At 36.7% G+C, this 14329-nt stretch overlaps 1 protein-coding gene and 1 long non-coding RNA gene across 7 annotated transcripts; one reads left to right on the top strand and one right to left on the bottom strand.

Moving 5' to 3' along the window:
- Positions 1-1018: 1018 nt before the first annotated feature.
- Positions 1019-9408, top strand: LOC122289770 (MLO-like protein 11). 6 transcript variants are annotated; one of them, XM_043097043.1, is made up of 16 exons: positions 1021-1494; positions 1876-2116; positions 2558-2615; positions 2723-2949; positions 3134-3265; positions 4173-4233; positions 4570-4664; positions 5322-5396; positions 6120-6205; positions 6902-6951; positions 7253-7293; positions 7488-7658; positions 7794-7829; positions 8142-8209; positions 8289-8349; positions 8596-9408. In XM_043097043.1, exons 2-16 carry the CDS (start codon positions 2012-2014, stop codon positions 8977-8979), a joined length of 1650 nt encoding a protein of 549 aa, XP_042952977.1. In that variant the 5' UTR covers positions 1021-1494; positions 1876-2011; the 3' UTR covers positions 8980-9408. The 6 variants fall into 6 exon arrangements, with proteins under 6 accessions (XP_042952979.1, XP_042952977.1, XP_042952976.1 ...); XM_043097042.1 differs by having other exon boundaries at positions 1778-2116; XM_043097041.1 differs by having other exon boundaries at positions 1021-1695.
- Positions 9409-11868: 2460 nt separating this feature from the next.
- Positions 11869-13636, bottom strand: LOC122289772. The gene is made up of 3 exons (XR_006236224.1): positions 13448-13636; positions 12377-12458; positions 11869-12177 (listed from the first exon to the last, which is right to left on the bottom strand). It is a non-coding gene; the product is annotated as an uncharacterized LOC122289772 (long non-coding RNA).
- Positions 13637-14329: the final 693 nt, after the last annotated feature.

The raw sequence follows: 14329 nt of genomic DNA, 5'->3' as shown, positions 1-14329 counted from the left end.
ATTTTATATAATATTAATCAATTATAAAATATGAAAAAAAATTAAAAATATTTTATTATTAAATTAATAATATTTTATTATGCCAGATACTTGCAAATCTCCTAATCCCACTGTTAATATGGTTAAAAACAAATGAAATGAATGTCAGATCAGTTGAATGACTTGACTTTAGATAATTTGAGAATATATAAATTGTGAAATTCATGTTTAATTTTTAAAAGTGGAAAAGACATTCTCTCATAGCACACGCAACTAGTTACTGAGTGTGTTATCAAAGTAAAACATGCTTGAGGGTGAGCCGTGGATTGAACTTGAAGCACAAAAGGAGGACGTGGTTGGAACCCAATTTTCTTTTTGTAATGTCAAGTTCAGCTGTCTTTACTGTCTCTAATTGAAACGGTTGAAGATGGCTCAGCCAATTCTGCTGTGATGGGAGGCGTTAGAAAAGAGTTTTTTTGTACATATAAATAAAATCGCGTATTAATCTATATATTAATATTGATTTTTTTATATTTAAAATTTAAATTAATACTGTTTTTAATAAAATTTATTTTTTAACTAATTACATTAAATTGATATACAGATTAGTACACAATTATACTTACAATTAAAATTTTCCGTCAGAAAAACACCATACAGGACATTGCGAAGTGGTAGGGACAATCTTCGTGGGCCCAGAAGATTGTAATTGCATGAAAATGTTTCAAGTACTTTTGTCAAAAGTAAGACTACCGATACGATAGATTTTTTCCCAAAGGATTCTCCTAACTTTTGGAAAAGAAGAAAGTGCTAGAATGATTGATTACATAAGATTCTTTTTATATTACTATGTATAAACTTTTTAAGATCATATACTAAAGTTTAAACTGAAGTACTTAAGATTTTTGTAATGTCAATTCACTTCAAAATAAATTTCTTGTCATCCGATTAAAGCTCGGGAAGGAATATGCTTGAGGTCTTAATTCATGGCGGAGGTCTCCAAATTTTTCTCATTCCAGTTTTAGGTATTGAGAATGTTGATATATGTTGTAAATAATAATAATAAATAATAATAAAATATTAAATAACAGTCGAGTATATTAAAAAATATTGAATTACTCCCAACCCCCAAACACGCGAGACTCGTAACAATACAGTGCACCAAGTGGCGGTTGGTTCTCCAAGCGCCAGAGGAAGAAATCCAAGCAAGATAAATTATGGGATTTGAGAGGGACCAGCTGTCTCGTTCTAAATCTGTTTTCATAGTTGACGTAAATTCGAGCTGAATGCGGGTGCCGTATTTTCTGAAGGGTCGAATTTGAGCGGAGTCTTTGCGTAGAAAAAAAGTCAGGCATTTTGGTAAGAAGAGAAGCTGCAAAAAAAAAATATTAGTCCAGAGGAAATCTTTTAAACGAGAAAGAGACCAGAGAGAGTGAGAGTGTGAATATAACTACTACTAGTTCTGTAGTTCACCAAGAAACCTGCAGTTAAAGTAGACATTTTCTCCAGTTGAAGGTACTAGAAAGATTTTGTATTTCTTTAATGAAAAGCCGAGTCTTTGATTTAAATAGCAGTTACACTTTCGGGTTAGAGAGGTTCTTGAAGCTTTATCTGATTCCGAGACGAAGATGCATGTTCTTTGGCTTGGGAATAAGTATTAAGGGATACGCATCTTCTTCTTTTTTTGAATTGGCTGCTTATATGTTTGTTTATATGGTTAGTGCCCCCTGAAACCTCTCTGTTTGATTAATGAAATGATGCAGTTTTTATTCTAAAAATATTTTTGTGAGTGAAACAGGGTGTCATAAGGGATCACATAATATTTGTATGTTTTCTTAGAATCAAGAAATGATTCTGATTGTGTCTTCGTAATATGGGTCCTGTTTATGATCAAAGGACAAGAAATTTCGGTCATAATTTTGAGAAAATTCTGCTGAGACTGGTGCGGGATGGGAGTTATTGGGTAGTATTTGGGATAAAGGTTTAAGATCTGCTGGTAAAATAGTTCAGAGTGGTGGAAAAAGCACAAGAAATGAGGTCTTTGGCCTTGACTCCGACGTGGTCTGTTGCTACTGTCTTGACGATCTTTGTTGCCGTTTCTTTTCTCGTCGAACGATCAATCCACCGACTAAGCTCTGTAAGTAGTAGTATCCCGCATTTTCTTTGCTTATTAAATCTAGCGTGCCTTGTTTAATAAATTTATATTCTATGTACATTTCCTTTTTTTCTCTTGTAAAAAAAAAATATATATATATATATACACTTCTCTTTGCATCCATCAATGATAATTGAAATAACAATTCGGATCAATTCAGCTAATTCAATTTGAAATCGGAAAAAGACCTAACCAATTTTAATATATATTTTTTTAATTGCTCATAGAACCGGTGTAATTGGCCGACTCAAGCCCATCCAAATATGTTTTTTTTTTTTTAGCTGTATTAACTGAGAGAGCTTTTTTAATTAAAAAAAAAAATGATAACATTGAGCATATGTTAACCTTTTCATCCTTGTGTTTGGTAAGAATGGTATAAAAAATGAATTGGTTAATGAAAAAAAAGGATTTCTTTTGTTTCAGTGGTTGCAGAAAACTAACCGAAAACCCTTGCTTGCAGCTGTGGAGAAAATGAAAGAAGGTATTTGGCATTACCATCTCATGCATTGGTAATCAGTGACTCTTCTTTACATGTTTGTTCATTTGTGCTGATATATGAACTTCTATTTTCTGGACTTCTATCACCAGAGTTGATGCTGCTTGGGTTTATTTCTCTCCTTTTAACGGCTTCCTCAAGCATGATATCCAATATCTGCATACCGACGAAGTTCTATGAAAGCAAGTTTGCTCCATGCACCATATCGGAGATTGAAAAGAAGTCATCCCAGCACCGTAATCTCTTGATGGTTTCTGTTCTACCTCACTCGTTTAGGAGGATGTTGAGTGACTTGAATGAAAAAAATACCTGCAGAGAGGCATGTGATTTCTTAAAATATAAAGTAACAATTTCTTTTGTCTTGTATGCAGTCATATGCGTGCGCGCACACACACACATACATTTATATATATATATGTACGTATAAATATCTCTGTAATTTATAAGTACTGGTTACTTTCCGAATAGTCTTGAAGTAATTCAGAATTTCTTCTGTCCTACAGGGTCACGAGCCATTTGTGTCGTATCAAGGTCTCGAGCAGTTGCACCGGTTCATATTTGTCATGGCAATAACTCACATATCTTACAGCTGCTTAACGATGTTGCTGACAATTGTGAAGGTTGTACATTCTGTGGTATACCAACACTAAACATAACCGAGAATTTCCTTGTTCATTTTCTTTCAAATTTGGTTGTTCTAGGAGATGCAAAAACTTGGAGAAATATTGATGTCTTGTTTTGGTATGATTTCATATTTATGTCGAATCTTCTTGTTTTTATATTGTCAATATGGGTCAAGACCTGGCAACATGGGCAAGGTACTACTGGGTCATCTTAATCAGAGGTTGCATACTTCTTTGTGGCCAATTAATTCTATCAAGTAGATATAGGAAGTGGGAGGGTACAGGTTTCCCCAATTAAGAAGTTGTGAACACCCAAAAGAGCAATGAAAGAAAATGGAGAAGTTGCACATGTTGTTGGAAACCATGAAAGCAATGTTCGTGCTACTGAGATGGTTTGCTTGCAGATAGAGAAACAAGTACCTCTGGATGAAGTAATTAATATTTTGAATCTTTTGTTGCTTCTTTTGGTTCGGAACTAGATATTTCACTTTTGATTATTCCAGACTGTAAATTTATACGATCTGTTTTTTTCTTCCTCTACTTCTGGTCCTAGTTAGTACAGTTGTCAGAACATACCTTCATAGTTTATGACCAGCAGTATCTCTTGGCACTGCCTTAGGATCTAAAGGACCTAATATCTTGACTTTGTATGTGTCAAAATAAGAGCGCTTTATATGCCCCCCACACCCGCCCCCCCCCCCCCCCCCCCCAAAAAAAAAAAAAAAAACTGTTTGTATATAAATAATCTTTCAAAAAAACTTTTGAAGGGAATGCTACATTATTGAATGACTATGCATTCATCTTTCTCTGAAGCGGACTCATTCTCTTGATATGCAGAGTCGTTTAGTTGAAAACAATGAAAATAGAACACGTCTTTGTTGTATTGGTATTTCATATAACCTTGTAACAATTTTACCAGATTCATAGTTGGAGGGTATGGGAGATTGAGGCTCACATGTACCGGCACGGTTCATTAACTGGTAAGCTCTAAACTGGTAGTGAGTATAATTGAATACCAATCATCTTTAGGGGCTCCCACATTTTGGTTAAAGCCTTTTACTTGGTAACTAGTACATTATGCATCTTTTTGACTCTCAGTCAACTTACAAAGAATAGGAACTATTCTTAACATGCAGGCACAGTTTTCAAAGTATTCTACTGGTTTTCTAGTGATCATTTATATTCCTCAGCATGCTTATAATTGAAAATCATATCTATTAGTTGATGTGAATAAGTATGACCATTTTATGGTTTCTGTCATTTTTTTTCTTTGATAATTTGCATTTTGAATTGTTAATATATCTATTGTGTAATAGAAATCACGAGAGAGGAGACATTGCGAAGGCAATCAACATTTGTCAAGTTTCATGCATCAAATCCTTTGGTCAGGAATGGTTTCCTTGTCTGGTTGGTATGTACACAACTTTCTCTAGTTTCCTGTATTGTACTGTCTGCTTAATATAATAGTGTGCCTGAAAAAACAAAGAAAACTCTAGACTATGGACTTATAGTGTGTTTGATATGGGTGCTTTAGCTACATATTGTCTTTTTCCTTCTTTTAAATAATCAATGCAAGAGGGATCTAGTCAGAGGGTTAGTGGAAGTGAATTTAAGAAGCTCTTTGAACATATTAGTGGAATTTGAAAGTCTGAGATGTTTTTCAAAAGGGGAAAAAAATTGAGTTGTAATTTATTTAAGTACTAGAATGGGCAACATTGTCATGATGCAGTTGTAAGGGCAGTAATTGCTTGAGATTTGTGAGTTCATTCCTCACTCTCTAAATTTCAGTAAATGTCTTCATGTGCAAGCGAACCAACATTTGGTAATTGCAAGGAGGATAATATTTACTTTCTCCCTCCCCCCACCATGCTGTTTTCACTTTCTTCTACTGCTTTTTAGCGATGTCAGCTCATGTGTACTTTCTTTCTCCTCTCTCTCTCTCTCTCTCACACTCAGCTGTAAGAGCAATTTTATATTTCTCATTGAAAAAACATTCATTTTTATTGTTCTTCGAGGTTGTTGAGTTTTTAAAATTTATATTAAGCTTTATGGTTCATTTATATTGTAGACATGTTTTTTCCGGCAATTTCGGCATTCGGTGGCTCGTGCTGATTACCTTACACTCCGTGAGGGCTTCATCATGGTATGCAGTACTCACACAGGTTCACATAAGAACTTTAGTCTGGCATTCTCTGGTTTTACAGTCAGTAATACAGATTTTTTTTCTATGTTTTTTGTTCTATTTTTTTTAATCTCCTATAGACTCTGTCATCCACAGATTATGTCTTCAAGCTACCAGATATCATTTGTCACTGTTGTATATTGTCTACCGAGCTTGCAGATCCGTATGCTGGAAAAAAGTGTACAGATCAAGTCATGCTAAGACAAACTTATGCGATGTCAATATTTGACTGAAAAAAAAATAGTTAATTTAAGACTTCTGATAATAAAGAGGAAGATGATATCTATTTATGGACAGGTGGGATGGTTCTGAATGATGATCTTACGATCACAATCTACTAAACAGACATCTCTGTTCATAGGAGACTGTACATATCATTTTTTAATTGTTTTAGGAAGTATTCATATTATTTCAGGTTTTTGGAAGTCTTAACAATGTTGAACTTGTCCTGGGTTCCACTGTGGAACTCCCTTACGGATTTCTCATTTGTTATTGTTCTCTTGCAGTTCCATGGGTTATGTTTGCAACATTCTAAAATCTGATTTCTTCTCATGTCTCCACTTTTGATATTTGAATTAGTGAGGGATTTGGCAATTTAAAAGTTGTTTTCTGATGATATATTCAGAACACTATTATGCCTGTTACTTGATTAAATTTACTTCTGTTTCTCCTTATTCATGGCAGAACCATAATCTCAAACTACAATATGATTTTCATGGCTATATGGTTCGCTCCATGGAAGAAGAATTTCAAATGATAGTTGGTGTGAGGTAATAAATAATTTAAATTCAACCACTTTTACCGCCATGTCATGTTCAGAAGTTGTTTTTATTAGTTTCTGCTCACATATCTCCTCCTTGAGTTCTAAGAATCATTGCTGGAATTGTTATTGCATCAGAATATTCATTCCTTTTTGTTGGTTTTATACTTCCTGGACATGATTACCAAATTGGCATTCATCAGATTTACTTACCTTATGGGTTCATTTTTCGGACAAACTATTGTACTTTCTTCTTTATCTCAAAAGCTTACTGTGATTACAAATTCCTTGAATGAAAACAATTTAAAGCAAAAATTTTGTAAAGAACTGTCATTGAACTCTCACTGAAAGCAGTTGGAGGTCCACAGGTGGAATCTCTATATGCCTAACAATGCATCTGGATGAGGGAACAGGATTACTTGGGAACACTCCTAACTTTCCATTTGTCACTTGGCATTATATATCTGTGTGCGTGTATGATATGCATCAGGAATTTTTGTGTTTAGTCTAGGACAAGAAGGAGGTTGGTGGCACTGGGGAATACTTGCCTCTGGGACCTTCAGTCATGTTTGTCTTAGTCACTAGTTTTTTGCTGCTGGTTTAATATTACTTTGTATGATTGGTTCTCTGAATTCATTCTTCTCTTTGGGGAATTTTCCCTTCTGAAATTGACCTCTAATTTACCTGTTTGTTTAATGTCTTGCAGTGGTCCACTATGGGGATTCGTTGTTGCTTTAGTGCTGTTTGATGTACACGGTACTGCTTATTACTGAAATGAGGCACAAATAGTTGTTTTTTGCCTGTTTTGGGTATACGAAGGAAAAGTTTAATTGTGTTGAATTGAACATAATCTGGCCCCTTTATCTTCATTTATTTACTTTTTCATCCCTCTTCAAGTGGTTCTTTCAGTAGAAATTCTCAATGTCCAATATAGCTTATTACCGTGGACTTCTCATCTAGCTTTATTTCCCATCAATATATTGTAGTCTGATTTGATCATACCTATCATTCTGAACTCTCTAAACTTGTGATCATTTGTTTATGATGCTTGATACAGGGTCTAATCTCTATTTCTGGATAGCAATCATTCCTATTGCTGTAAGTTCTCTTTTTTATTTTTTATTTGTAGCTTTCACAGTTACTTCTAGGCTGATTGAATACGTGTGTACATTCTAAGGTGGTATAATAGATGTGTATTCACAAATGAAAAAAGCATGAAAAGTCAACATAACATAGCTCTGAGTTCCCCTCATGTAAATGTCTTGTCATCTGGTTCTACATGTTGTGTGCAGCTTGTTCTTCTGGTGGGCACAAAGCTGCAGCATGTTATTGCAACCTTGGCATTAGAGAATGCAGGTATAACTGGATTCTTCACAGGAGCAAAGCTGAGGCCTCGAGATGATCTTTTCTGGTTTAAGAAGCCAGAACTATTGTTGTCCTTGATCCATTTTATTCTGTTCCAGGTTGGAAAAAGCATGACGCATCTGCAGATAGTTGCAAATCTGTTTTCTTGTTCATTCTTAAATTTCTATGGACTGACTTTCAATCGGGAAAGCAAAACTGATGTGCATGTTCTTCTTTGTTTTAACTCTTTGCAGAATGCATTTGAATTGGCTTCATTCTTTTGGTTCTGGGTACTCTCTTTTTCTTCCTTGACTAGTTTGGCATTTTAATTGGGGTGCTGGAGATGACTTTTCAACTCAAAACTGATCATCTCATATTGTCTTGGAAATTTTCTCTGATGTTCTTCATTTGACGAAGATTAGTCGATCAAATGATAGAACTTTGAGAAATCTGTTTAAATTATGGAAAGCATTAAGTGGTTACAAGATCATACACCTCAAAAGATACAGAAGAAGAAAAAAGATAGTGCTTCCTTTATTTTACTTTGCTAGGATGGAAGGTCTGTGCATGCCAACTAAACTATTTTATTGATATAATTACAGTGGCAATTTGGGTATAACTCTTGCTTTATTGGGAATCATTTGCTCGTGTATCAAAGGCTGGCTTTGGGGTAGGCAAACTTTTAAATGATGTCCTTGTTTTGGATACGTAGCATCATGGGGCCTTTTTTAACTGTCATTATCCTGTAGGTTTGCTGGACAGTGTTTGTGCAGCTACAGCACCTTGCCTCTGTATGCACTGGTTACTCAGGTATTATATTATGTGTAAACGTAAGATTTTAATGTAGCATAGGCATGAAACTGCCTATTTAGTAGTACTCTCTTGTGGCATAAGTATGATCGCTAACATGATCTTTTGAAAAATTGAGATTACTTGATGGGAGCTACTACCTGTGAGAGGAAAATAATAGTTGCAATCGTGAGTGTACAAACGTCGTACAATCACTTTGAAATTTCATCTATTAACATTCCTAAAAGTATAATTTTTCAATTTCAGATGGGAACAAACTATAAGGCAGCCTTAATTCCTCAAGGGATAAGAGAGACTGTCCACGTATGGAGAAATAAAGCCAGGAGGAGAAGGCTTGGTATTTTAACTGATAACTCCACAGTAAACACGGATACAAGCATGGTAATGTCAATCGAGGAAGATCACGAGTTGCTTGATGATGCCCCTGAAACCTCCAGTGGTGCATTAACTGAGATCGAGATGCAACCAACTCCTGGAAGTGCAACCAACCCCTCTACAGTTGCCAATGAAACCTCAAGCAGAGTGAGTGCACCCCTCCTTCGACCCTCCGCTTCAGTTTCTTCTTCGGTTACATTGTCTTCCAAGATAGAAGGTATTTCAAGATCTTGTTCTATGCCAATCCGAAGATAATGAAGCAATTATCAATGACGATGAAGAAAGAGAAGAAAACAATATCATGAATGAGTTTAGGCTTTATTTGGATTTCAGATGTGTAGAGAGAGATGCTTGATCTATCGTTCCCTATAATAATCTTCATCCCAGAGTCATAGAACTAGAACGTCGCGAGATATAAGCTGTATCATAGTGGATGCCAACATACAAGATTTTGATTTAACAAATTCGGAAAACTTAAGGATGTAAACTAAACATAATGATCATGTCAGGTTCTAGTTTCTCAGCCTTTTAACCCAAGGCAACATCCCTTTCATAGCAGAACAAACTAAGGGTGGTTTGAAGCATGAACTTAAAAGGAAAGAGTAACACTAGTGTTGGATAAAACGTTACATTTTCGGCTGATAATTCCATATAGATCCAAAGCAAACAAAGTATGGATCTCCTTGAGCCATGTGATCAATTACTGTGTATTGCCCCATGTATCTCTTGAACATTAGGAGCCTCCTCAGATACGAGTGATTTTTTATGACCTTGAACCATCTAAACCTCGAAGTTCGGCCTTGATTTGAATGCCTTTCAATATTGTATTGAAGTGAAGCCAATAATAGGGACCGTATACCAGTTTGAGCTGGCATTGGAGGGAAGGAAGATCTTTGCCACTTCAAAACCTTTAGAAATACAAAGCTTCGTATAAAATTACATTGGATCATACAAATACTTTTCAAAGAATGAGTTGAAACCAACGTGTCGAGTATGAGAATTGAGTCTTGCTAAGTGCAAGCGAGTTGCGCACCCAACCCGCGTACTAAATGTTATTTTAATATTTTATTAGATGTTCTTTCTTCATTTATTTTTGTTCTTTAAAAAATGTTCGGCACACGTCTCAGTGGTCTCACCTTGAAGTATCCCTCACTCTCAACTCCGCAACCAAGCGACGACGCCGCAGTAGTTGGTCATAAAACCTCCATCACCAAGGATGAACCTGCTCTAACTTTCTGAAGCCAAGTCAAACATTCTGTGGTTCTAAATAAAAAATCAACTAGGAAGACTAGGCAGAAAAATATACTCTTACCTGCAGTAGCGACAATCAAGAACACTACTTCTATAAGATGATTCTCGCCATTTTCCTTACAATAGGGGCATTGACTTGTGTCTCAACTAGACCTAGACTTGCTCGAAAAAGCAGGATTGCTTGAATGGAAAGAACAAAACGGAAAAGACAACCATATGAAACTGCTAACAGCAGAAGGCAGTATCTATATTATATACAGTAGAGCTTAAAGGAATCAACCTTAACCACTGCTCAGCTTTCATCTCGCAGCTCTTCTACCTCAAGCAATACGGTTTGTTCCATCACTACCTACTCACTATATAACACCCTAAGCCTCTATTTTAGCTTCCCGAAACAGAGCATCCACCACCCACTTTTTTTCTGCAATTTCTCCCTCAAGCCAAGCGTAGCCAACCTTGAAGCACCTTTCGCCATCGCACATCATCCTCCCGAGGTTAGCACTTCAACATTTTTTTTTTCTCTTCTCTCGGTCTGCACTCTCGTTAACTTTCTCCGTCTCTCACTCTAAAATCTTGCTCTCTATCTCTGTCTTCTGCCACACTAATATGCTATAGTCGAGCCACCCTCTGTTCTGTCGCCATTGTACTCCAACCAGCCCAACTCAGTCGCACAGTGTTCCTCTTTCTTTGTGCCTTTATCTTCAAATGGGTGTGCTACCGACACCTTCCTTTTTCCTCTGTGAGTTACTGTGCAAATTATAGAATTTTCGAGTTTGGATCGTAGCTTTTACCTGTTTGACTACTGCATCTCTTCACTCGAACTTTTTGGTCCCTTCTCGAAGATTATTTTACCCTATAGACAGAGCATGCAAATCCCTTATATCTGATAGGGGGAGGAGTCTTCGAGCGTCTTAGTCTTCAGCGAGAGAGTGTTGGAGGAAATTTCAATGGGGGAGGAGTTTCAGATGGAGGGAGTCTTTGAGCAACCTAGTCTGAAGAAAAGGAAAGAAAAGGAAAAAAAAAAAAAACACCAAAACCACTCTTTTCCCGCTCCAAACAAAACGAAATCACCTAAAACGCGCCGTTTCATTTTTCCACGTCAATATTGGTCTGCGATTGGATACGCTGAGTGCCTGCAAGAAGAGTTTTCCATAAGAATTACATGTTGAGATTTGTCTCAGGCTGGTGTCTCATATGTCGAGCTTGGTGGGACAGGCTCAACATCTTCCTTGGTGGCACTTTTTCTTTTTTCTTCTTTTTTTTTTAATTATCTTTTTCACCTCGATGGTCTCATGGGCTCATAGTTGGGAAGACAGTCCATGCCCTTACATCTGGAGGATTTCTACAATGACATGGAGAATATCCATATTGACACGGTTGGCAACTTGGTATGGGTTTGGTAGGCCAGTGCACGCAATTGGAGGATTTCAGTAACTCGAAGAAGAAGTCTCCAAGACCCTAATTTTCCGCAAGTGGTTAGATCCCTTCTGCCACAATGTCTCTGTCCATCAGCGGTAAGCGGAGGCCTCCAGATGAGTATTAGGGATTGTTCTTTCAGCAATACTACATACAGTCGTGGAATTGCAAACGCTGCGCAATCACTTTGAAAAAGAGTGGGATCCACGATTAAAAAATTAGTTTTTTTTTCATGTGGGTCCTATATTAATTTATTTTTTCAAAACGACTGCACGCCGCTTGCACAACCACGACTGCAAATATCATTTCTCTTGTTCTTTTAAGGCATATATATAAAAGCCATGCATCATCTGCTTCTCACGAGCAAACTATACAAATAACATGGGAAATGGCATTTCCAATAAACTCATTCAATTTTCCATTAAAACTTAATGGCGATCCCTTACGGAACATAATGTGTATAAATCACTGTTGGCATGGGATAAATTTATGGTCTAAACTTAAAAAGAAAGTAAATAATTATCAAAGAGAGGCCTGCCGACCAGTTTGGAAAATTTGATGTCATGAGAGGGGGAAGGGGGAAAGAAGAAACATTGTGCATAAACAGATGGCCCAATCTGGAAACCTGGGAAAGAACTTTAAAAAGATTTTACAAACTTTCTATCATGTTACATGCCTGTATTTAAGCATGCTCGTCGCTGCCTTCACCCTCCATTGCCTTCAAATTCTCAGCCAACATCCGGTTCCTGTTCTGTGTTTGTCTTTCTACAGCAACCATATATAGGCCTAAACAAGTAGTAAGCACCACCACCAAAGAGGGGAAAAAAAACAGATCATTGAGGCGATTAGTACTAATAAACTAATTGCAACCTTTCGATTTGGCAATCATATAAGATTCATTGATATAAAATTATGACAAAAAGAGGGTTGGGGGTTGTCAAATCAGATGCCTTTCATAAAACGAAAAAAGATTGGAAATGCATACCCACTGCACTTCCGATTGCACAGAGCCACAGAATCCTCATAGACCACCTATCACTAATAACTCCCCTGGTTCCCATATGTGGCTGTTAAAACCCATTAAACTGCTTTTGAGTATAGGAGCATTAGATGATAAACCAGATTCTTTAAAATCAAAGAATTGCTAAGTAACAGAATCTTAATCAAATTCATGGCTTAAGAATTTGTTGTCTAAGTAATAGAATTAATTCCTTTCCCAGTACAATTGGCCTGAATTCTACTAGCTCATACCAATGAAGAATCTCACAAAGATATGCAGCAGCCAAACTTAATGTTGTACCAATGTAGTAAGACTTGAAGGTTGAAAGATTAGCCCAGTTCAGAAGGCAGTAAGGCCAGTTGCAGATAGTTACATCATGCAAACCATTAATATATAAGGAGAAGTTCGCTCCTTGAAGGTAAATCATCCTGAACCTTCAACACTAGCCCATGCCACACGCTGTAAAAATAAAGCAATCTACTTTATCACGAAAGAGGGCGGAAGTGTTAGGATGGCCGCAGAGTGAATCTGACCTAGCCTCAATGGAGAAAAGAAGCATGGAAGTGATTCTAATTATTTCTAAGATTGCCACTTTCTGCAATAAAAATTAACCCAAAACATATGGAGAATGGGATAGAAAAAAGTAGGTTTGGGATTTCTCTTGACCCAAAATATATGTATATCGCTGCTGCACATTCTGGAGAAACTTTGAAGGGGGGGGAATAGTTTGTTTCAAGGAAAAACAAAAAAGCTAAAAATTATTTCGCGTCAGTAGAAAATCTTCTGGTTCTTTCTGTTCGTACATTTTCCCAGCATTCACTACTTAACTTATTCTTAAATTTTACCATAAATGAAAAACGGCGTTCTTGACAACCAAATAATTATCAGTTTTCATAAAACCAGATCCCAGAGAAGCTTACATAGAAAACATCAAGGAAAGTTTTAATATGAACCATAATGTGGAATATCCCATTCATTTTCAATTGTTCCACACCGTCCTCACAGACCAATAGGTTAAAAACCCACAAACGAGAGAGAGAGAGAGAGAGAGAGTACCTTACGGGTCGATACAAGTTGAAGAGAGAAGATCAAAGGATATGGGGATTTTGATATTTCAGGGTTTTCAGAGGTTTAGTGACCATTTGAATTGGAAAATGGGATGCCCTTTTGGTGCCCCCTCCGTTTGCCCCCATTGGCCTTGCCACGTGGCAAGGCACACAGCCATCAGAGATGATCTGATATAGAGCTTCCTCAATAGATTATGGGATGTGCTACGTACAGGCCCCATTGGGAGCCTGCGTGCGCACGAGGAGGGTTTTTACGTCATTTTACTAAAATTTTGTTCAAAAGTCAAAAATACCCTTAACTTCATCTTCCCTCCCAACAGACCAAAGTTCTCTCTCTTCCAGACCAGAACACGGGCCAGCGTAAAACTTCAACGCCTTTGGTCACTTTTCGAGCTCCGTCCGGCATAGTCGACATCATCTTCTCCTCCACTGGCCGCCGACCACATCAAACCTCTAACATTGAACGAACCTTTTTTGTTTTTTTGTTAATTATTCTTTTAGATTTATATCGGAATTGTGAGGATTTATTGGAAAGATTTATTTATATCGGCATGGGTAGATTTACACGAAGTCAATTTTGTTGCCTTTGGTTTTCTGCTGGTCTTTTTGGATTTCAAGTTTTCGTTGGTTTTGTAGATATTCTTTTTTGTTGCCTTCGATATTCTACTGGTTTTGTTCATAAATCATGGCAAAACTTGCCTTTTTTTTTTTTTATTGCAAGTTGATATTCTGCTGGTAGGTTTCTATAGGTTTTCCATGGCCTTTTTTTTTTTTTTTTTTTTGTATTGCGTTTGTTGATATTTTGCTGGCTTTGTCGATTTCTTTATAGTTTGTTTTTTTTTTTGCTTTCACACGGAAAGCTGAAACCTTT

This window comes from Carya illinoinensis, chromosome 12 (assembly GCF_018687715.1).
Source record: "Carya illinoinensis cultivar Pawnee chromosome 12, C.illinoinensisPawnee_v1, whole genome shotgun sequence".
NCBI classification, from domain to species: Eukaryota; Viridiplantae; Streptophyta; class Magnoliopsida; order Fagales; family Juglandaceae; genus Carya; species Carya illinoinensis.
Note: the sequence above shows the minus strand (reverse complement) of the source record. Positions and strands in the feature narration are given on the sequence as shown.